The sequence below is a fragment of the Rhinopithecus bieti genome, unplaced genomic scaffold (assembly GCF_001698545.2).
Source record: "Rhinopithecus bieti isolate Rb0 unplaced genomic scaffold, ASM169854v2 scaffold_12642, whole genome shotgun sequence".
Lineage (NCBI taxonomy): Eukaryota > Metazoa > Chordata > Mammalia > Primates > Cercopithecidae > Rhinopithecus > Rhinopithecus bieti.
This window is the reverse complement of record NW_016807465.1, coordinates 249,041-273,345: the sequence shown is the minus strand read 5'-3', so window position 1 is coordinate 273,345 and position 24,305 is coordinate 249,041. Positions and strand designations below refer to the sequence as shown.

General features: G+C 37.2%; 1 protein-coding gene across 1 annotated transcript in view; it reads left to right on the top strand.

Moving 5' to 3' along the window:
• Positions 1-24,305, top strand: part of ATR (ATR checkpoint kinase) — a 132,180-nt gene that overhangs the window by 61,506 nt on the left and 46,369 nt on the right. Inside the window, 9 exon segments of the mRNA XM_017882270.1 lie at positions 322-435; positions 3,392-3,507; positions 7,613-7,733; positions 9,486-9,623; positions 10,651-10,861; positions 14,783-14,961; positions 17,609-17,773; positions 19,529-19,620; positions 23,578-23,669. Of these exon segments, the coding sequence (XP_017737759.1) occupies positions 322-435; positions 3,392-3,507; positions 7,613-7,733; positions 9,486-9,623; positions 10,651-10,861; positions 14,783-14,961; positions 17,609-17,773; positions 19,529-19,620; positions 23,578-23,669 (1,228 nt within the window).

Below are 24,305 nucleotides of genomic sequence, written 5' to 3'. Positions count from 1 at the left end.
CAGGTGTGAGCCACTGTGCCTGGCCTACATTTTGCTTTTTAAGGGTTAAAAAACCAACACTGCAAATTGTCAGAGATATGCAAAAGTTGAATAATTTTTTGTACACCTTAGAAATAGCCTAAAAAGCTTTACATTTTGGCTTTGTAGCTACAGATTATATTGTAGTCTTACTACCAAACTTAGTTTGAACCTCACTGTCTTTTCCTTTGTCTAAGTTAAATTCACTTAGGCAGTTAAGTTAAATTCACCATGGAAGAAGCAATACACCTAAGAAAATTTATAGCAGTTATCCTGGAATTTTCTTTTTTTTTTCTAATTGAGACTGGAGTAGAAGATTCAAGCTTTGCCTATGGATTATTGATGGAGCTAACAAGAGCTTACCTTGCGTATGCTGATAATAGCCGAGCTCAAGATTCAGCTGCCTATGCCATTCAGGTAAGAGTGGATATAGTCATTACTGGCTTTAAATTGTTTAATTCAAATATGTTGTAAATTCTATACTTGTGAAACTCCTATTTGTTTTAATTCTCACTTTTATCAAAGTTATACAAGTTCATGATAAACATTTTAGAGTACAGAAGCATACCTCTTAAGCAATTATTATAGGTATAGTTACTTTCAAAATGTTTGTATGTATATACAAATATATACTACTGCCTCAGCTTTGTGACCTAAGTAAGTTACTTAAATCATTCTAGGCATTGAAATAAATGTCCTAAGGACGTTCACAGCTCTAAAACTATAAAATTCTGTTTATTTTTCTATGTATAAGCATAACTCAGAGATAGTATGGGTTCAGTTCCAGACCACCACAATAAAGCAAGTATCTCTATAAAGCGAGTTACATGAATTCTTCGGTTTCCCAGTGCATATTAACGTTATGTTTACACTATACTATAGTCTATCAGGTGTGCAATAGCATCATGTCTAAAAACCAGTGTACATGCCTTTATTTAAAAAATACTTTGTTGCTTAAAAATGCTAACCATCATCTGAGCCTTCAGCAAGTCATAATGGTTTTGCTGGTGGAAGATTTTGCCTCAATGTTGATGGTGCTGATTAATTACGGTGGTAGTTGCTGAAGGTTGGGATGGCTGTGGCAATTTCTTAGAAAAATCAGACAATGAAGTTTGCCACATCAATTGCCTTTCATGAAAGGTTTCTCTGTAGCCCGTGATGCTGTTTGATACCATTTTCCCTGTAGTAGAACTTCTTTCAAAATTTGAATGAGTCCTCTCAAACATTGCCACTGCTTAGTCAACTAAGTTTTTGTAATGTTCTAAATCCTTTGTTGTCACTTGAACAGTGTTCACAGCATTTTGAGTGGAACCACAGTAGATTCCCTCTCCAGAAACCACTTTCTTTGCTTATAAAAAGCAACTCCTCATCCAGTCAAATTTTGTCATGAGAAGGCAGTAATTCAGTCCTATCTTCAGGCTCTACTTCTAACTCTAGTTTTCTCACCGTTTTTAGCACCTCTATACTTAGTTCCTCCAGTGAAGTTTTGAGCCTCTCAAAGTTATCCAGGAGGGGTTGGAATCAACTTCTTTCAAACTCCTGTTATTGTTGATAGATATTTTGACTTCTCATGAATCATGAATGTTCTTAATGATATCTAGAATAGTGAATTCTTTCCAGAAGGTTTTCAATTTACTGTGCCCAGATCCATCAGAAGAATTACTGTGTGTGGCCTCTATAGCCTTATAAAATACATTTCTTTAAGTAATAAAACTTGAAAGTCAAAATTACTCCTTGATCTATGGGCTGCAAAATGGATGTTGTGTTAGCAGGCACGAAAACAACATTAATATCCTTGCACAGCTCCATCAGAGCTCCCAGGTGACAGGTACATTGTCAGTGAGCAGTAATATTTGGAAAGGAATCTTTTATTATGACCAGTAGGTCTCAACAGTGAGCTTAAAATATTCAGTAAACCATGCTGTAAACAGATGTGTTGTCATTCAGGCTTTGTCACTGCATTTATAGAGCACAGGCAAAGTAGATTTCACATAGTTTTTAATTTTTTAATTTTTTTTACTTTTATTGTTCTAATTTTCAATTTTTGAGTATATAGTAGATGCATATATTTAGATTTAGGCTAATTCCTAACAGCCCTAGGATGTATGGAATCGTCAATGAGCATTGACTTCAATTTAAAGTCACCAGTTGCATTAGCCCCTAACCAGAGAGTTATTAACCTATCCTTTGAAGCTTTGAAGCCAGGCATTGACTTCTCCTCTCTAGCTGTGAAAGTCCTGGATAGCATCTTCTTCCAACAGAATAGAATGATTTTAGCTAGATCTTCTGGATAACTTGCTGCAGCTTCTCTATCAATAGTTGCTTCTTCATCTTGCACTTTTATGTTATAGAGACAGCTTCTTTTCCTTAAATCTCATGAACCAACCTCTGTTTGCCTTAAACTTTTTTGTTTGTTTGTTTTTTAAGAAGTGCCCCTTGAGTCGTATCACTTCAAACTTTTTTTCTGTAGCTTATTCTCCTCTCTCAGATTTCATAGAATTGGAGAGAACTAGGGTTTTTCTTTGGATTAGACTTTGGCTTAAGGGAATGTTGTGACTAGTTTCATCTTTTATCCAGACCACTAAAACTTTATGTCAGCAATAAGACTGTTTCTCTTTCTTATATATGATGTATTCATTGGAGTAACACTTTTAATTTCCTCCAAGAACTTTTTCTTTGCATTTATACTTGGCTGTTTGGTGCGAGACACCTAGCTTTTGGCTTGTCTAGGTTTTTGACATGCCTCCTTTAGTAAGCTTAGTCGTTTCTAGCTTTTGATTTAAAGAGAGAGATGTGTGATTCCTCCTTTCATATGAATACTTAGAGGCCACTGTAAGGTTATTAATTGGCCTAATTTCAATATTGTTATGTCTTTGGGAATATGAAGTCCCAGGGAGAGGGAGAGGGACGGAACGGCTGGTCAGTGGACTGGTCAGAACACACAAGACATTTATCGATTAGGATCACTGTCTTATATGGGCACAGTTTGTGGAGCCCCAAAGCAATTACAACAGTAATATCAAAGATCACTGATCACATATCACTGTAACAGATATAGTAATAATGAAAAAGTTTGAAATATTTTGAGAATTACCAACATGTGACACAGAGACATGAAGTGAGCATATGTTGTTGGAAAATTGGTATTGATAGATTTACTCCACGCATAGTGGCCACAAACCTTCTATTTCTAAAAAAAAAAAAACAAAACTCAGACAAAAAAAAAAACAGCATCTGTGAAGCACAAATCAAGCGAAGTGCAGTAAAATGAGTTATGGCTGTATTTTAATAACTAAATATGTAGAACATTGATGAAGATAAAGCATTATCTGCTTCACTGTGAACTGACAAATGTAAAATTATGTATTTGTAGGAGCTGCTTTCTATTTATGACTGTAGAGAGATGGAGACCAATGGCCCAGGTCACCAGTTGTGGAGGAGATTTCCTGAGCATGTTCGGGAAATACTAGAACCTCATCTAAATACCAGGTATGCAGCCTTATTTAATGTATTTTCATAAAATTGTTTTATATAAAATTAATGTATGATTTTTTGGCCAGGCGCAGTGGCTCACGCCTGTAATCCCAGCACTTTGGGAGGCAGAGGAGGGCAGATCACAAGGTCAGGAGTTCAAGATCAGCCTGACCAACATGGTGAAACCTCATCTCTACCAAAAATACAAAAATTAGCCGGGTGTAGTAGCGCACACCTGTAATCCCAGCTACTTGGGAGGCTGGGGCAGGAGACTCGCTTGAACCCAGGAGGCAGAGGTTGCAGTGAGCCGAGATCGTGCCATTGCATTCCAGCCTGGGCGACAGAGTGAGACTTTGTCTCGGAAAAAAAAAAAAAAAAATTCGATTTTGATATAGTTTTTTAACATTAAAAGTGTTTTAATATCTCCTTATATGTATTTTCACTATGATTTATGCTTATAATTTGTCTAGATGAGAAGTGCAGTCTGCTCATTGGGTTAAATTCTACAACTTTAAATATTCAGATAAATTTATTAAAGTTAAAAGGATTGATTTTTAAAAATTCAACGGTCTGGTAGTAAATTGAAAGAATGTACTTTAACTGAATGTGAGTTGAATTCCTTTGATAGGTATAATTAATACAGAAATTAAAGTTTAAAGCTAAGCAGAAAGCCTTAATAAGCCCAATATAAAGATTTTCATTACTCCCAGTTTCTCCTCATGAATATATTTTCACCCTCTACTTTTAAAAAAGTGTATTTAATCTCTTAAAAAATTTAAATGACTTTGTTAGGACTGATGAAATATGCAAGATGACATGCAAACTCATGAAGCATTTTATATTTTTAAAAAATCCATACAAGTATAAATTATTTCTATTTAGAAACTATACTTTTTGGTACCCTAGGTACCCATGCACATTAGATACTTGACTTTGGACAAATAACTTCTTTGAACCTTAGACAGTGCCTAGACTTATCCTAAAATTCTTTATAAAAGCCCCGAGGTATGCATATTTATTTCCTAGATAATTTTTTATACTTAGAAATCTTTTAAACATCATTTTATGTTGTATGACTAGCATTATTAAAGAAGTGACTATTTAGCATTATTATTATTAGCCTTATTAAAGAAGAATTATTACTGTTATTATTTTTGAGACATAGTCTCACTCTGTTGCCCAGGCTGGAGTGCAGTGATGCAGTATCAGCTCACTGCAGCCTCTGCCTCCTGGGTTCAAGCAATTCTCCTGCCTCAGCCTCCCAAGTAGCTGGGATTACAGGCATGCGCCACCATGCCTGGCTACTTTTTGTATTTTTAGTAGAGATGGAGTTTCATCATGTTGGCCAGGCTGGTCTCTTGGCCTCAAGTGATCTGCCTACCTGGGCTTCCCAAAGTGCTGGGATTACAGGCATGAGCCACTGCACCTGGCCACTATTAGCATTATTTAAAAAGTAAAGTAAAAGACTAAAGTTAAAATTTGGATTTTTGTTTTTGAGGACTCCATACTTCCCCCATTTTCTTAGTCTGTATTTTGTATAGCACCTGTAGAGGTCAAAACATTTCTGTAATCTACTGGAAGGTTTATGGCCTTTAGAGTCATAAGTTACAAGCTTAGGTTTGAATAAGTTACAGGCTTAGGTTTGAATGTTGGCTTTGCATTTGCTAGCTCTGAAGTCTTGGGCAAGTTATTTAACATTTCCAGGTTTTAATTTTTTAATTTTGAAAACATGGATAATTTTACCCACTTTGATGGTTATTGTTAGGAATAAAGGAGATAATATTAAAAGTACTTAGCAAGTTTTGGGGCAGAATTTGTGAGGTTGGCTATCATCTACTTCATAAGAAGTAGAAGCCAACGTTTCTGCCTACTTGTTTTCTTTTTTTCATAGCAAGCAACTTTTAAGTGGTCGCTTAAAAGTGTGATCTTAACAAAGCAATGAAAATTCTTTTGGTCTTTAGCTTTTATACCTGAGCAGTTAGAATAACCTCTTGAATGGTTCCTCAATGATGGAAGTTAGGAGATTCACCTAGTTGGGATCTGCTTGTTGAAACTGGAGCCACATAAAATTAAGAGGTTGATAGAGCGCATTTTCAATAGCGTTGATTCCCTTTTGTATGAAACACTAAAATACTAGGTTAGCCTGTAGCTCAATTTTATAGCTTGCACTGCTTGATATTTACTCCAGAGGACCTAGGGAAATACAGAATTTCTTAAAAGCATATTCATATTTTTGCTACCTTTATACTCCATACTTTAAGTATATGTTTTTTTTTTTTTCCTTTAATTCAGGCTCTTTATATGTAATCACTAAATCTGGATTAAAGGATGACTGTATTTGGGAGATTGAAATTTAGAACCAGACAGAACAACTGCAGTTCAAAATTGCCATAGAAATAACTTTAGGAGAAAACATCAGGATGTGACTAGGCAGAGCCTGGCTTGTATCCCAGTATCAGTAGTTTTCTAGCTAAGTTTACTATAATTTTGATAAAAATCATCTAGAGAACTATACTCGTGATAATTCAAAATAGGGATTTGAATTTTTTTTTCCTGGTTTAGTGTGATGGTTAACTGAGAGATTATTGGATTTTTCAACTGTTAGAAACTTGGAATACAGTGAAATTTTATATACATATAAAATTTGGGTATAAAACTTTGGGTATAGGCATTTATTTGTTATTTCCGAAGCTTTTATTGGTGAGTTGAGAGAAACCCATGCCACTCAAAAAATCCTACACATGGGTAGCTGTAAGATGAGAGCTCTGTGAACGTGTTTAAATGTTAATGCTGAGGAGCAAATAGAAAGGGCCATGTTGAAGTAATGTGAGAGAGAAGTGATAGTTGGTATAGTAAGGACCCCAAGGAGCATCTAGAATGGGAGAGCCATGGCCCTTACAGGGAATTAGAAGGAATAAGATCTCTCTCTTTTTTTTTTTTTTGCAATAGGGAAAGATAAAATAATGGATGGAACACAGCTAAGTTTACAGATTTCATTGCGGGAAGCAATGATTTTGTTTTTACTCTGAAGTAGGAGGTATAGGAGATGACCTCATTGGCTGAAAGTGGCAATGGATTTGGTGTAGGTAACTTTAGGAGGGTGGTGATGGTTTGAAATAATCACTGGAAAACAGAAGAGAGCCATAATGAAAACTTAGAAGGAATTCTGTAACTTTAGCGGCCCACTGACATTGAAGACTAAGAATACATAGTAGTACTAATCTTATAAGTGGGTTAGTGATTTTCCTGTATCGGTGCAGTGGCCTGAGTATCATTTCAGTAAAGGCAAATATTTAGACTGATTCAAGGTTGAGAGGTTAGCAAATGAATACTGCTGGAAAAGACAGTGTGGTGATGGAGTGGGTAGATGATATTGATATTACCAAGAGAATGCTAGAAGTGAAGGACCATACAGACTAAGATGGTTGTGGAAAGAGGCAAAGAGATGGGGGTGTCATAGATCAGGAGAGCTTAGCAGGGTCACGGAACAGAAGATCTCAACAAGAGAGAATGGATGTGCTGGAATAACTGGGTGAAAAAACTGGAAATTTAGGAAACTATGACCATACAATGAGGTGTCTAAATAATTGATTTTGAAGTGAAGAAATTCTTTGAATTAGCATGGGAGCCCTGATAATTCCTGAGCCTGATGAGTAGAGGAGAAAGTCATTGGAAAGTTCTGAGCTTAATTAAGTGTTCCAGCTAGACACTGAAGTCACCCAGGATGATAATAACACTGGGGAAGAAAGAAAACCCTGAGCAATGTTCTAAAGTTATCAGTGAGTTTGGTAATCAGTGACTTGAGTAGTTGCCCATAATGAGGATTAGAAAATAGTAGTATACCTGGGTGGCTTGAACTTCAAAGGAACAGGTTTTTCTTATATAAGAATAAAGTTGGAAGGATCTGAGGAAGACGAGGGGGCAAACTCGAATCCTTAAAAGTACTTTAGATGTGCAAGAATGATCTACCTCACCCTTAAGAAGGATGCTGGAAAAAGGTAAGCAGATTGTGGTAAAGGCAAGGCAGTACTACAGTAGTCACTGAAGAAGTTGCTGTAATTTACTAAAATTCTAAACAAGTGGATTTATCTTTTTAATAAGCAAATTTTCAAAATTACAGATACAAGAGTTCTCAGAAGTCAACTGATTGGTCTGGAGTAAAGAAGCCAATTTACTTAAGTAAATTGGGTAGTAACTTTGCAGAATGGTCAGCATCTTGGGCAGGTTATCTTATAACAAAGGTAAGAAACCCTGTTCAGTTTGTTCACTGAACAGAAATTTTAAAGGAAACCAGAACATCTATCTGAATGCATAGTACACACGCAATAGTCATTGAAGTATTTGTGCTGATAATCATAGAAATTTTTGAAGAAAATGTTTACTGATAGAGAATAATAGTTTCTGAGTGAAAAGTAATTGTTTCACCAAGAAAATTACTATAGTCTTAATGTGTGTGCAAAATTGCATTATGTTTGTTCCTTTTATATTGTAAAATAATACTGTGTAAAAGGACGTAAATGCTATGTCAGAGTTTTTTACAAAATAAAAAGACATTCAATAAAGAGATATATTATACTCTAATGGCATTTCTAAAAGAAGTTATATTATCTGAACTTCCTCTAAAATAAACATAAAGATTTTTAAAATGAATTTTTATGGAAAAACAGGTATATTTCTATTACCTTAATGAGAAATTTTACATGCTGGATAGACAAAAGGTACTCTGTGTTCCGAGAAAATGTTTACAGTATATTTAAAATTTATAATTTTTGTTTTTAATTCACATTTCTTTTTTTTTGAGACTTAGTTTTGCTCTTGCCCCCAGACTGGAGTGCAGTGGTACGATCTCGGCTCACTGCAGTCTCGGTCTCCCGGGTTCAAATGATTCTCCCGCCTCAGCCTCCTGAGCAGCTGGAATTACAGGCATGAGCCGCCACGCCCCGCTAATCTTTGTGTTTTTTGTTGTTGTTGTTGAGAGGGAGTCTCACTCTGTCGCCTAGGCTGGAGTGCAGTGGAGTGATCTCCGCACACTGCAAGCTCCGCCTCCCGAGTTCATGCCATTCTCCTGCCTCAGCCTCCCAAGTGGCTGGAATTACAGGCGCCCGCCACCACGCCTGGCTGATTTTTTGTATTTTTTTTAGTAGAGACGGGGTTTCACCGTGTTAGCCAGGATGGTCTCGATATTCTAATATCAGGTGATCTGCCCGCCTCTGCTTCACAAAGTACTGGGATTACAGGCGTAAGCCACCGTGCCCCGCCTTTAACATTTCTGTTAGTGTTTTAAAATATCATTATACTAATTTGTAGTTGGTAACTTCAAGACATTTTCTTTTTTTTTTTTGGTGGGCGGGGGACGGAATTTTGCTGTGTCACCAGACTCGAGTGCAGTGGCGCTATCTCAGCTCACTGCAACCTCTGCCTCCCTGGTTTAAGTGATTATCCTGCCTCAGCCTCCCGAGGAGCTGGAACTACAGGCAACCGCCACCACACCAGCTAATTTTTTTGTTTTTGTGTTTTGTATTTTTACTAGAGACGGGGTTTCACCATGTTGGCCAGGATGGTCTGGATTTCTCGACCTCGTGGTCCACCCGCCTTGGCCTCCCAAATTGCTGGGATTACAGACATGAGCCACCGTGCCCGGCTGACATTTCTTTTTTTTAATGAATATACTGAAAATATAATGTGTGAAATGTGGAATACTGTTAACTATTTTCAGCTGTGGAATATTGTGAGGTTTTTTTTGTTTTTTGGCTTTGTATTTGAAGAAAAAATCTCTTTAAAATTTTATGAGTTCCACAGTGTTAGCAAATCAAAAGTTAAGTCATAACAAAATATGACTTCAACCCCAAATAATTTAATTAAAAAATTAATTAAGTTTTTTTAAAATTTGGAAATGAATACTTGCCCTTGATAAATTATCTTGCATGCTAGTTTTTGACATTTAATCAATAGATTAAAGTGTGTTACTGTCTCTACACATTTTGAGTTTACAGGTTCGGCATGATCTTGCCAGTAAAATTTTCACCTGCTGTAGCATTATGATGAAGCATGATTTCAAAGTGACCATCTATCTTCTTCCACATATTCTGGTGTATGTCTTACTGGGTTGTAATCAAGAAGATCAGCAGGAGGTAAGATAAATCATCTTACTTGGTTTTTGAACATGTGAAACTTATTTTCTCCAATGTAACTCATATTAGAAAGACTACCTATTAGTAGGAAATGTAGATCTATGTATGGCTATGTATGTTCATTTACATATCTTTGCCTATTTGATGTGTGTATCCTTTTAATTGATAGACGTTCTATGTATATTCTAGCTACCAATTTGTTGCCAGTTGTGTTTTCAAAAATTATTCCAACTTAGTCATTTTCTTTTTAACCTTTTCACCTTTTGCCATGCAGAAATTTTAAATGTAAATGCAAAATTTATACATCTTTTATAGATTATTAATTTTAAGCCTTTTATGTGATGCCTTTTCTTATGTCATGAACTTATTTGCCATATTTTCTTTTAATTCTTCTGTTTTTATATTGTCTTCAATTACTCTGAAATTAATTTTGCATATAGTGTGAGATATTACTGAAAGATTTTTTACTATTAACAAAGTTTCATTATCATTTATTGAATAATCTAGAATATTTTCAATTTTTAAAAATTTTCTTTAGTCTTTTGCATATTTTCTTTTTAGACTAATATTTGGATTGATTTAATTATAGATAAGAACAATAATGTATTATTGATCAATTGTGCTTTCTTTTTCTTTTTTTGAGACAGTCTCCCTGTATTGCCCAAGTTGGGGTGCAGTGGTGCTCTCAGCTCTCTGCAACCTCCACCTTCCAGGTTCAAGTGATTCTCCTGCCTCAGACTTCTGAGTAGCTGTGATTACACACATGTGCCACCATGCCTGGCTAATTTTTTTGTATTTTTAGTATAGACAGGGTTTCACCATGTTGACCAGGCTGGTCTTGACCTCAGGCGATTGGTCTGTCTCAGCCTCCCAAAGTGCTGGGATTACAGGTGTGAGCCAACATGCCTGGCCGATTGTGTTTTTTCTTTTGAAAATTTTTGCCTTAGAATGGTTAGCTTTATATGTCATATAATCATTAAATGGTATTATATAGATATTATTATTAACTATAAAATGGTTCTCATAGGTTTATGCAGAAATTATGGCAGTTCTAAAGCATGACGATCAGCATACCATAAATACCCAAGACATTGCATCTGATCTGTGTCAACTCAGTACACAGACTGTGTTCTCCATGCTTGACCATCTCACCCAGTGGGCAAGGCACAAATTTCAGGCACTGAAGGCTGAGAAATGTCCACACAGTAAATCAAACAGAAATAAGGTAGACTCATTGGGTGAGTTATCACTTCTGTTTATTTTCTTTTTTTTTTTTTAAACTATTCACCAATTAGCTCTTCCCTTTATCCGTTCTATAATTTAAGCGCTAGCTTAAAATATACCTTGTTTTGTCTTTGTTGTTGTTGTTATTGTTGTTGTTGTTTTGGAGACGGAGTTTCCCTCTTGTTGCCCAGGCTGGAGTGCAGTGGTGTATGACCTCGGCTCACTGCAATCTCTGCCTCCTGGGTTCGAGCAATTCTGCTGCCTCAGCCTCCCAAGTAGCTGGGATTACAGGCGCCCACCACCATGCCCAGCTAATTTTTTTGTGTATTTTTAGTAGAGACAGGGTTTCGCCATATTGGCCAGACTGGTCTCGAACTCCTGACCTCAGGTGATCCATCTGCCTTGGCCTCCCAAAGTGCTGGGATTATACAGGCGTGAGCCACCGCACCCAGCCGTTTTGTGTATTTTTAAAATGGGTAATAGTGTGGCCTTTTCACTGAGAAGAAACAGTGAATTTATAGTCATAAGACCTTTCTCTCTTCTTACTCTCAGTTGGACAAGACACATATTTATTTTTTCTTTGTATAAAATGGGGTTAATATTTTTATTTTTATTTATTAATTTTTTTTGAGATGCAGCCTTGCTCTGTTGCCCAGGCAGGAGTGCAGTGGCAGAATCTTGGCTCACTGCAACCTCCACCTCCTGGGTTCAAGCAATTCTCCTGTCTCAGCTTTGCGAGTAGCTGGGATTACAGGTATGTGCCACCATGCCCGGCTAATTTTTGTATTTTTAGTAGAGACAGTGTTTCACCATATTGGCCAGGCTGGTCTCCAACTCCTGGCCTCAAGTGATCCACCCACCTCAGCCTCCCAAAGTGCTGAGATTACAGGCGTGAACCACCACACCTGGCCAAAATGGGGTTAATATTATCTCCCTTAGGAGATTGTTTTGAGGAATAAATGAGATGATGAAATTATAAAGTGTGAAATAAATGAGATGATAATATTGTTATTAACCTAATCCTCCATGTTAACATATTACATGCTCCCTCAGTTTGTGTGTGTATGTGTGTGTTTGTGTGTGTGTGCGTGTGTTTGTGTGTGTGTGTGTACTCTGGTCTTTGTCATTCTTCACTTGGAAAATATCCTTTGTAATCTTTTTCACATTTAAGTTTTACATTTCAAGGGAGATTTTAATTTTATGTATTTCCTGGCCTAAAGAGAAGCTATTTTTCACATTTAAGTTTTACATTTCAAGGGAGATTTTAATTTTATTTATTTCCTGGCCTAAAGAGAAGCTATTTCTCTTTATTTATTTTTCTTGTCTGTAGTAGTGTTTGGTATCCAGCCAGCTGTCCAGATATGCTTATATGCATTACTACACTACACCCTGCTATATCTTACCTTGCACTACTTTTTTTTCCTGTGATATTACAACTTTCACTAAGAAGAATCTTGATTTAAAAATGACACCTGCTAATTTGTTGCTATGGTATGAGCATTGATGAGAATTATATTCATCATACACTAATAGATATTCTTACTTTCTCTGAACCTTTTTTTTTTCATTCTTGCAATAAGTGGATGGTTATAATCTGGCTTTATACCTCAGCTGTTCTCATGGACATCAGGTGTTTTTCCTGCAGGCTTTCAGGCTAATTGAAAAACTAACTATCTAACAATCCTTAAAGAGGCCTTCCCCTTCCGTAATTCTCAATTTGTGAGCATCTCCCTCTTGTTGTTCTGTTGAAGCAGATACATTCCTGTTGTTAAGCAAAATAGTTTATCATTTTTCGAAAATTTTCTGGACTTGCCAGTAATTACCTGCTTTGGGGAATGTTTTTGTCTGGAATTTGGCTATTAATATATTTTTATATTTAACAATTAAATGTTTATTTTTAATGGTTTTTTTTTGAGACCAAGCCTCTCTCTGTTGCCCACACTGGAGTGCAGTGGCGTGATCTTGGCTCACTGCAGCTTCCACCTTCTGGATTCAAGTGATTCTTATGCCTTATGCCCAGCTAATTTTTTGTACTTTTAGTAGAGACAGGGTTTCACCATGTTGGCCAGGCTGGTCTCTAACTCCTGGGCTCAAGCAGTCCATCTGCCTCGATCTCCCAAAGTGTTGGAATTACAGGCGTGAGCCAGCACAACCGGCCTGTTTGGTTTTATTTCTGCATGTCAAAATGGTACTGTAAAACCAAACACTCTGTTATCACCATTTTCAGTGACAGTAGCTTTTTTTTTTTTTTTTTTTTTTTGTGAGACAGAGTCTTACTCTGTAGCCCAAGCTAGATGGAGTGCAGAGGTACGATCTTGGCTCACTGCAACCTCCATGTCCCAGTCTCAAGCGATTCTTGTGCCTCAGCCTCCCAAGTAGCTGGGACTACAGGCGCACGCCATCATACCTGACTAATTTTTTGTATTTTAGTGGAGACAGGGTTTCACCACATTGCCCAGAGTGGTCTCAAACTCCTGAGCTCAGGCAATGCTTCGGCCTCCCGAAGTGCTGGGATTACAGGCGTGAGCCACTGCGCCTGGCCAAAATTCTAGCTTTTAAGAATAACATTTGTAATGGTTCAAAAGTACAATACCTTTAACATTTCTTTAACATTTTGTAGAGACCCCATCTCTACAAAAAATACAAAATTAGTGGGTGTGGTTGGTATGTGCCTGTAGTCCCAGGTTACTTGCAAGGCTGAAGTATGGGGATCGCTTGAGCCTGTGAGGTTGAGGCTACAGTGAGACAAGATCACACCACTGCACTCCAGCCTGGGCAGCAGAGCAAGACCCTGTCTCCAGAAAAAAAAAAAAAATCATAATTTGAAATCATCTGCAAATTTTGATGGAAATAAGGTTTAAAATAAGATTATTTTAAATATAATCTGTTTAGAATATACTACCTTAGGCCAGGCACGGTAGCTCACATCTGTAATCCTAGCACTTTGGGAGGCCGAGGCGGGAGGATCACTTGAGCTCAGGAGTTCAGGATCAACCTGTGCAACATAATGAGACCTCATCTTTGCAAAAAATACAAAACTTAGCCAGGCGTGGTGGCACATGCCTGTGGTCCCAGGTACTCTGGAGGCTGAGGCAGGATCACTTAAGCCCAGGAGGTGAAGGCGGCAGTAAACTATGATCGTGCCACTGCACTGCAGCCTACGTGACAGAGTGAGATCAAAATAAATTTTTTAAAGTAAATAAATAAAAAATAAAATATACTACCTTAATTATTTAAATTTTGAAGAAATTTGTTTCCTGTTTTCTACATGCTGTTATGAATCATTAAAATTTAGAAGTTTTAAATAACAATTTATAAACTAGACTGTCCTCATTTAGAAGTTTTAATTTTGTCTTTTGTACACTCTTGAAAATTATCCTAAAGTACTTGTGGTTTTACTTTGAAGGCACTTTTACTTTCAATTTCTATTTTAATTGGTGATACTGTACATTTGGCAACCAAGAAAAAATAGGTGAAAAAAAAAGAATTCTAAACTTTAAAAAAGGTTATTTCCATAGTTCTGTACTTTCCCTACAAAATAGCTACATTTAATCATTTTTTATAGTCATCAAAAAATAGCTAATCTTGTATCTTTTGTATCATTTTATCTTTTCAAAATATAATAATAGATTGATATTTAATCCTCACCAACAACATTGTAAGGAAGGCAAGACAGATACTAACGTTTTCCTTTTATAGGTAAAGAAATAGAGGCTCAATAAATTAAATGATTATCCAAAGAAAGGTAAGTTACAATGGCAGAGTTGGAGCAAGACTCTCTGAATAATTGTTCTGTTGTTAGTTACATTCTAAATATATCCTAATACATTCAGATTAATTTGTTTAATGAAATAAATTGAACTTACTTAAACTGACACTTTTAAAGTTTTATCTTAAAAGTCTTTAATTACTCAACTTCTTTTTTTATGATCTAGTATCTACTGTGGATTATGAAGACTATCAGAGTGTAACCCGTTTTCTGGACCTCATACCCCAGGATACTCTGGCAGTAGCTTCCTTTCGCTCCAAAGCATACACACGAGCTGTAATGCACTTTGAATCATTTATTACAGAAAAGAAGCAAAATATTCAGGAACATCTTGGATTTTTACAGGTCTGAAGTTAATGTAGTGAATTTAATAATGAAAATTAATGTAGCCAGTCTTTTATGTTTGTGTTGTTCATTTTATTGAATGTTTTAGATGCTATGCTTCGAAGCTTATAGATTAATGGGGAGAGATGAACATCAATTTGGTATGATATTTTAAGTATAGTAACACACATGTACCCTGAGGAAGAACACATAACTCATCCATGTGGAATAGGGTGGGAGATGGAAGCGGATGAGCCAAGAGGTCAGGAATGGCTTCTTGGAGATGGTGTCTTAAAAAATGAGCAGTATAGGGAGGTAAGACATTATAAGCAGAGGCATCTCTGTGGAGTGTTTGAAAAGAGCATGGTATATGCCAAAGAGTAAAGTGTCAGTTTGGAATGGCAGAGGAAAGATCACAAATAATAGAGGACTTTTTAAGTTGCACAGACTTCTTGGAGGGTGTGAACTAGGGAAGTGTTATGGTCACAATGGGATTTTAGCTAAATGCCTGTGGCAGTTATGGAGGAGGAGTTTGGAAGGGCCACGATTCAAGGAATTACTCTTCTCTTTGTGAGAAGTTGTGGTCCTGAATTTGGGAGTGAGTGATGGGGGGAAGTGTTGGTTATGTCAGGTATCAGGCATGAAAATGCTGGTGAAATAATGATTTAGGCAATGTTATGATTGTGTAGGGAAGAAAAGAAAGTAAGAGCAAGCAGGTGAGGCGAATACAGTGGAATTAAATAAGAGCTTAAGATTGGTGGGCTTTTCAAATCAAAAAGCAAAGTGTGATAAAAGAACTAGAAAATTAGTAACTTGCAGTCTTAAGATGAATATTAGCCCCGTCCTGTCTTTGTGTTCCTCCTTGTCCAGCTTTAAGTCTATGGTTCATGGTTAAAATCGTTCCCTTAGAGTGATGCTCAACTTCTTGTCTTTTTCCCACTGCATTGTACTCCCTTTGTAAAACTCCAACCATGTAAGCAGCTGGAGAAAAATTACACAGTGGGTGTTATAACTGGTTTCAGTTTAAGTTCATGATCTCAAACATCTTTAAAACTGAAGTACTCTAACATTACCTTCCGGCCTGCTGTGTTTCTCTAGTAAGGCTACTTTCCCACTTGTCGAGATGACTATCTCTTACCTTCACTTTGTTTCCCTGCTTCCAGCTGACGATCTTGCTTCATCATTCATTCAGAAAAATCTGCAAATGCACAGCATCTGCACCATATTCTTTTTCTTCCCTTCTGTTATTTTGTTTATTTGTTTATTTTGAGATGGCATCTTGCTCTGTCACCGAGGCTGGAGTACAGTGGCATGATCTCGGCTCACTGCAACCTCCACCTCCCAAGCTCAAAGGATCCTCCCACCTCAGCCTCCCGAGCAGCTGGGACCACAGGCCTGCCACCACACCTGGCTAATTTTTTGTATTTTTAGTAGAGGTGGGTTTTTCCATGTTGCCTGGGCTGACCTCCTGACCTCAAATGATCTGCCTGCCTTGGCGTCTCAAAGTGCTGGGATTACAGGCTTGAGCCACTGTGCCTGGCTTCTTCTGTTATTTTTAAGGAAGGATTTCTTCCTCTCAAAATTTAATCTTTCTACTTGTGTTCTCAATTTCAAGATATAACTTCTTCATATATTCCTTCTTCCTCTAGTGTAATTAATTTCTCTTTGGGAACCAGAGTATATAGAGCATATAGACATGTTCTGGTAAAGCCGTAACTTTTTATAATTCCCTTGATCTTACCTTCTCCTTTAGATACATCCCATCTCTCTGTTTCCAGAACTTCATAACCAGTTTTTGAAAGAATTGTCTAGTTTCCTTATACTGCAATCACTTCTTTGTTTCTTATTCACTCTTCCCATTTCGACAAGACTTCTCTTTTTCTTTTCTCTTGACACTATTATTGCTAAGAAAATTGGTGCCCACATGTTACTAAATCCAGTAAATTTTTCCCAACCCTCATTTTCTTAACCTCAGTATCATTGACCATGCCGTTCTCATTAAGACATTTGCTTTTCTCCCATGGCTTCTGGGATATTTTATTCTCCAGTTTTCTTCCAAGTTTTCTTGCTTCTCCTGTTTCATTTGCCAGCTCTTCCTTGTTGATAAATGTAGAAACTCTAGTCTCTATCCTCAGCCTTCTTTTCTTCTTTATCCATTTCCTAGATCATCCCATTCTTTCTCATGTTGCGAGAGAATGTCTTTGTGCTAATTGATTCCTAAATTTTTATCTTTAGCTTGAATATCTCCTTTGAGCCCAGATTGCTGTCTTGGTTTTCTTAAAGGCATCTCAATAACAATATATTAAAAAGGTTATTTAAATTTTAAAATTTAAAATTCAATAAAACTCTTATAAACTGTACTCAATAGAATATGTTATCATTTGGATCTAGACAGTTTTAGGATCCTGAGGTTCTTTATAACCCTTATGATCAATAACAGCTATTGATAGATTTGTATTTAAGAGGAATAAGAATGTTGAGGGAATAGAATGTCTGGAAATAAGTTTATAATTTTACTGTGACTCTGCCATGAAACAAGTGCTTACTATTACTTTGAGGAAAAATTTCTCAAAAAATTGCTCCTTCAATATAAACAGGTGGTTTTATAGTTTTATTTCCAGTTGTATTTTTTTCTTGTTTTTGATTGTTTTTTAATCATTGAACAAAGAAATTGTATGCTGCTATGCATGAACCTGATGGAGTGGCCGGAGTCAGCGCAATTAGAAAGGCAGAACCATCTCTAAAAGAACAGATCCTTGAACATGAAAGCCTTGGTTTGCTGAGGGATGCCACTGCTTGTTATGATAGGGCTATTCAACTAGAACCAGACCAGGTAAGATAATAATTAAAAGGCAGCTGTAATGAAAATAGCCCTGAATAGGAACTCTGGAAACCTTAGTTTTGTTTTGTTTTGTTTTTTTTTTTTTTTTTGAGACAGAGTCTCACTTTGTCGGCCAGGCTGGAGTGCAGTGGCACGATCTTGGCTCACTGCAGCCTCTGTCTCCTGGGCTCAAGCAATTCTGTCTCAGCCTCCCGAGTAGCTGGAATTACAGGCGTGTGCCACCATACCACGTCCAGCCGAAACCTTAGTTTTAATACTGTTTCTATCAGTGTCACAGAGTGTCTGGAAAACTCTCTAAGCTTGAGTTTCCTAACAGATAAAATTAGAGACTTTACTAGATGATTTTAAAAATCACTTCCAGGCCGGGTGCGGTGGCTCACGCCTGTAATCCCAGCACTTTGGGAGACCAAGATGGGTGGATTGCCTGAGATCAGGAGTTCCAGACTAGCCTGGCCAACATAGTGAAACTCCATCTCTACTAAAAATACAAAAAATTACCTGGGCTTGGGGGCGGGCACCTGTAATCCCAGCCACTTGGGAGGCTGAGGCAGGAGAAATGCTTGACCCCAGGAGTTGGAGGTTGCAGTGAGCCGAGATCGTGCCATTGCACTCCAGCCTGGGCAACAAGAGTGAAACTCCATCTCAAAACAAAACAAAAAAAATCCCTTCTAATACTATATTTGTATGACTTTAGAAATTCCCTAAATGAATGAGATTTATTATGGAGTATATCTGTATTAAAATGTTCATTTAGTAAGATGGTATTTTATTTAAATAAAAGAAAATATAGTATATGAAAAAAAATGTTCGTTTAATAACTCTAAAATGTATATATTTTTAGTTTGCTATTAAAAGTGTAAGCCATGGATCAATTTGTAGAAGGAGGGATTCTCCATAGCCTGAGAAAGATTTTCATATTTTATACATCTACCCCCATCCTACTCACCCACCTGCACGTCTCTAAAATGTTCCTGTAGAATCACTGAGTTACAGTTAGTAATGGGAATAAGTTGTGTGTCTATTAGGATGGGAAAGGGGTTTAGAATCATTAATTTATAATCTTGCCTTAGATTATTCCTAATTTTGGGATGATGGCTTCTGTCATATTTGACATGTTTCTCAGAAGCACAATATATAAGTTCTTTATTTTTCACAATCTTATTTTCGTTTTAAAGGATAGTACCTAATCCTCTTTAACTTTTTAGTTGCTAAAACCTGAAATCCATATTGAAAACATCAGGACCTTTGAGCTTGAATGTTTATGTGAGAAATATGACAATCTCTAAACAGAATATCAAAGATATTAGATATTTTAATATTTGATTTGAACCAAAAAGTAGTCCAAATCTGGAAAAATATAATAACTTCAATCTGAGATTTTCTAGGTTGTCTACATTTATTTATGTTACTTTAAATGTATTAGGACTGTGATGGGGGTCCTGCATGTAAGTAAGAAAGTCAATTGTTAAATTAAGAAAGGTGTAGCTGGGCATGGTGGCTCATGCCTATAATCCTAGCACTTTGGGAGGCTGAGGCAGGAGGATCTCTTGAGCCCAGGAGTTTGAGACCAGCCTGGGCAACATGGCGAGACCCTGTCTCTACAAAAAATTTAAATAATAATAATAAAAAAAAAATAAGGGCAATAAAGTAAATAGTAATTTTTAAAGAATATCAGTTAAGCTGTTTTTGGTCCCCAAACTATTATTGAAGTGATAATTGCTATTTTAAATATTTTTAAATTTCTAGATCATTCATTATCATGGTGTAGTAAAGTCCATGTTAGGTCTTGGTCAGCTGTCTACTGTTATCACTCAGGTGAATGGAGTGCATGCTAACAGGTAATATTTTATAAAATAATGATTTTCTTTTGTTATTTTATCTGAATGGGAAATTTTTAATTAGTGAATTGTGTAACTTAATGTTTAGTAGAGTAATAAATGTTTTATGTGTTTTCATGGTATTGGAGATAAGCACCAAAATTTTTTTTTCCTCAAATTTTTCATAGTCAATCTACCACTTAACAGCTTCTATCTAAAGAGCCATCCTTGAATTAGATTTGCTTTAACACAAGGAACTTCTAGAACCCACCGGCTATTGGTGAGGCTCATATGGGACTTCCTGGGCCTCAAAGGGCATCTATGCTCTGCTTACAGTATCAGTACCAGTCGTTTTCCGTGCTAGAGGTGGGAGAGCGAACTTTGTGACTGATTGATGGAATACCACTGTAGACTGTGTGCACTGATTTTACCCTAAATGATTGATGAATGTGAAAGCAGCCTTCCTTTCCTAAAGATGGTGGGTTTATTATTGAAAATCAAATTATACAAAAAATAATACATATGTGTGGCAAAAAATTAAGGCTGAGTAGTTCTTCTAGTCTGGAGATTAAATGTGGAGATTAGCACACTGCTCTTGAAGCTGCTTTGCTGTGAGAGCTGAAAGCTGTATTCCTTGATTTATTCATCAGACTCTAAATAGCTATTCTGAGCCGTAAAATCTGGTCAAAAGGGAATGGGATCTCAGTTAGCCAAAGAATATACAGGCCACTGTTTTTGGACTACTCTGAAGCCACCTTTTTCTTTTTTTTCAACTTTTATTTTAGATTCTGGGGCTACATGTGCAAGTTAGTAACAAGGGCATATTACGTGATACTGAGGTTTAGGATACAATTGAACCCGTCACCCAGGTAGTGAGCATAGTACCCAAAAGATAGTTTTTCAACTCTTGCCTCCCTCCCTCCCCCATCCCTTGTAGTCCCCAGTGTCTGTTGTTGCCTTTTTTTTTTTTTTTTTTTGAGACAGAGTCTCGCTCTGTCGCCCAGGCTGGAGTGCAGTGGCCGCATCTCAGCTCACTGCAAGCTCCGCCTCCCGGGTTTACGCCATTCTCCCGCCTCAGCCTCCCGAGTAGCTGGGACTACAGGTGCCCGCCACCTCGCCCGGCTAGTTTTTTTTTTTTTTTTTTTTTTTTTTGTATTTTATTAGAGACGGGGTTTCACCGTGTTAGCCAGGATGGTCTCGATCTCCTGACCTCGTGATCCGCCTGTCTCGGCCTCCCAAAGTGCTGGGATTACAGGCTTGAGCCACCGCGCCCGGCCTGTTGTTCCCATTTTTGTGTCCATGTGTACCCAATGTTTAGCTCCCATTTCATTCTTTTTTATAGCTGCATAGTATTCCATTATGTATATGTGCCACATTTTCTTTATCTAATCCACCATTGATGGGCACTTAGGTTGATTTCATGTCGTTGCTATTGTGAATAGTGCTGCAATGAACATACGAGTATATGTATCTTTTTGGTAGAATGAACTATTTTCCTTTGGGAATATACCCAGTAATGGGATTGCTGTGTGTTCTATTTTCAGTTCTTTGGGAAATCTCTAAACTACTTTCCACAGTGGCTGAACTAATTTATATTCCCACCAACAGTGTGTAAGCATTCCCTTTTCTCTGCAACCCCTTCTACATCTGTTATTTTTTAACTTAATAGCCATTCTGGGCTGGGTGCGGTGGCTCATGCCTTTAATCCCAGCACTTTGGGAGGCCAAGGCGGATGTATCATTTGAGGCCAGTAGTTCGAGACCAGCCTGGCCAACATGGTGAAACCCCATCTCTACTAAAATAATACAAAAATTAGCTGGGCGTGATGGTGCACGTCTATAATCCCAGCTACTTGGGAGGCTGAGGCAGGAAAATTGCTTGAACCTGGGAGATGGAGGTTGCAGTGAGCCGAGATTGCACCACTGCACTCCAGCCTGGGCAACAGAGGGAGACTCTGTCTCAAAATAATAATAGTAGCCATTCTGATTAGTGTGAGATGGTATCTCATTGTGGCTTTGATTTGCATTTCTCAAATAATTGTGATGATGAGCATGTTTTCATATGCTTGTTGGCTGCTTGTATGTCTTCTTTTGAGAATTGTCTGCTCATGTCCTTTGCCTACTTTTTAATGGGGTTGTTTTTTTGCTTATTGATTTATTTAAGCTTCTTATAGATTCTGAAGCCAGCCTTTTCTAAGTACTGTTTGTATAGGTTCCAAAACTGTGATTCATAAAGACCATCATTCTACAATGTCTAAGGGCAGAGAAGTTCACTGTTGGTCAGATGGTATCACAGTAGTGGAATTTATGAAATCACAAGAGAAGTTTTGCAGAAGTAGAGAAGGAATGCTTATATGTTTAGATGTGTTTCTCCTGATTAGTTGAGAGACTTTATGAATAGATAGATTACAGAGATTTGGGAAAGAGTCATGGCTCAAATTGGGGTGTCAAATTTCTTTTTGATGTAGACTACACATTCAGACTCCTCTTTTCTTCTCTTTGGGTCTGGAATACATAGAGCCTCCTGATTTGGGTTGGGAAAGAGGCATGCGTCAATATTCAGTGAAGGGGTGCTGTGTCATGGTGAAGCAAATGATTATGGATGGGGCATGTTTTTCTTGGGGTAATTTCTATTTGCATTAAGCAAATACTTTTCCTAAAATATTGACTGTGCTTACCCTAGTTATCATTCTTTTTAATGTACCCATTTATGTGGATACATTGTCACAGCCTGATCCTGATTGCCATTGGTACTTTTTGCTATAAGGCTTCTTGTGACACATCCCCTCTGTTGTCTGTTATCCCATAGGTAATCTGTTATCCCACATTTGGATAACAAATACTGCCTAATTCTACTGAGATTTTTATCCTGAAATTTTTATATTTTGATGTCTGATGGTAAGCTTGTAGAGTCGTTCAAAATTGGACTTTTGAAAATTGCATTTCAGTTGTATTTCTTTAGCCTTATTCTAAACTGTTCTTGGTGGTGGTCATAAATTTAGAAATTGGAACATACTCTAGCTGCTATTTTAAAATTTTAAAATTGAAACTTGTTAGATCACTTGTTATCTTTTCTTTATGTGTTTTTACTGTAATAAAAAGAGCAAGGAAAACTTTCGAGGATATTGATTCCAGCCTCTCTGTTACTTTATTTATAATATGGATATATAGGTGCTGTATGCAGTGTTATTAGATTATTAAATGGAAAATTGTGCCTAGCCTAGGATCTAAACATATGGCAGAAATTCAGACAGTATGATTAATAAAAAAGAAACATGAGGAAAGCCTAGCTGTTTCTGTGTAGTCATGATCTCAAATATCACTGGTCATCCTAATGTCACCTAAGTAGAATGCTTAGAACAAAATAATTAGCCTATATCATACTGGTTTTGCAAACTCAAATTTTAAACTAACTGAAAGTAGTTTAAAAATAGGTATATATTTTAGGTAGCTAGTTTTATATACTTTGTTATGCCGTTGACAAATCATTGTAACTTTCTTTTGCTCTTGGTATTGTTCTAGATGCCTCCCAACTGTCCCTGAGTTATACCACTGGCCCCCCTGTATTTTTGTCTTAAATTTAATTTGGAATTCTAAGTTATTAGAACTGCTTATCTCTGAATTTATGTGTGTTCAGTTGGCTCTTTTTCTTCTTTGCTGTTTGTTCAAATTAAGCATGCAGCTATTTTTACAATGGGCTTAGTTATTATTCAGGAATTAACTCTGCTCTAATATATGGCACACTTTAATTTGTTGAAGAATGGTGTATCAGAAGTAATTAGTGAAAAAATATTTTTGAAGGATGGAAAGATTAAAATTTTCTGGGTAGTTGCTGGATAGAGATAATTATTTTGTATCTAAGAACAAAATATAATGCAAATTCAATAAATATAATAAATAGAGATGTAAACCAATGAAAAATCTCTGAATGTCACTTTAAATAAATTAAAGTTTAGTTGATACGGGTTTCTTTTAATAGGTCCGAGTGGACAGATGAATTAAACACGTACAGAGTGGAAGCAGCTTGGAAATTATCACAGTGGGATTTGGTGGAAAACTATTTGGCAGCAGGTAAAATTACTTCTTAAAATATAAGCAGTTTTAGGCTGGGTGCGGTGGCTCACACCTGTAATCCCAGCACTTTGGGCAGCTGAGGCGGGTGGATCACGAGGTCAGAAGATCAAGACCATCCTGGCTAACACGGTGAAACCCCATATCTACTAAAAATCCAAAAAATTAGGGGAACGTGTGGCACACGCCTGTAATCCCAGCAACTCGGGAGGCTGAGGTAGGAGAATCGCGTGAACCTGGGAGGTGGAGGTTGCAGTGAGCTGAGATCGCGCCACTGCACTCCAGCCTGGGTGACAGAGTGAGACTCTGTCTCAAAGGAAAAACAAAAAAGCCGTTTTAATATGACATAAATATTCAGACTTAATTAACTTAGCAACATTCATACTTAATCTCTTAGCCTGTTTTATTTTTTTATTTTTATTTTTTTTTTGAGACGGAGTCTTGCTCTGTCGCCCAGGCTGGAGTGCGGTGGCCGGATCTTGGCTCACTGCAAGCTCCGCCTCCCGGGTTCACGCCATTCTCCTGCCTCAGCCTTCCCAGTAGCTGGGACTACAGGCGCCCGCCACCTCGCCCGACTGGTTTGTTTGTATTTTTTAGTAGAGACGGGGTTTCACCGGGTTAGCCAGGATAGGATGG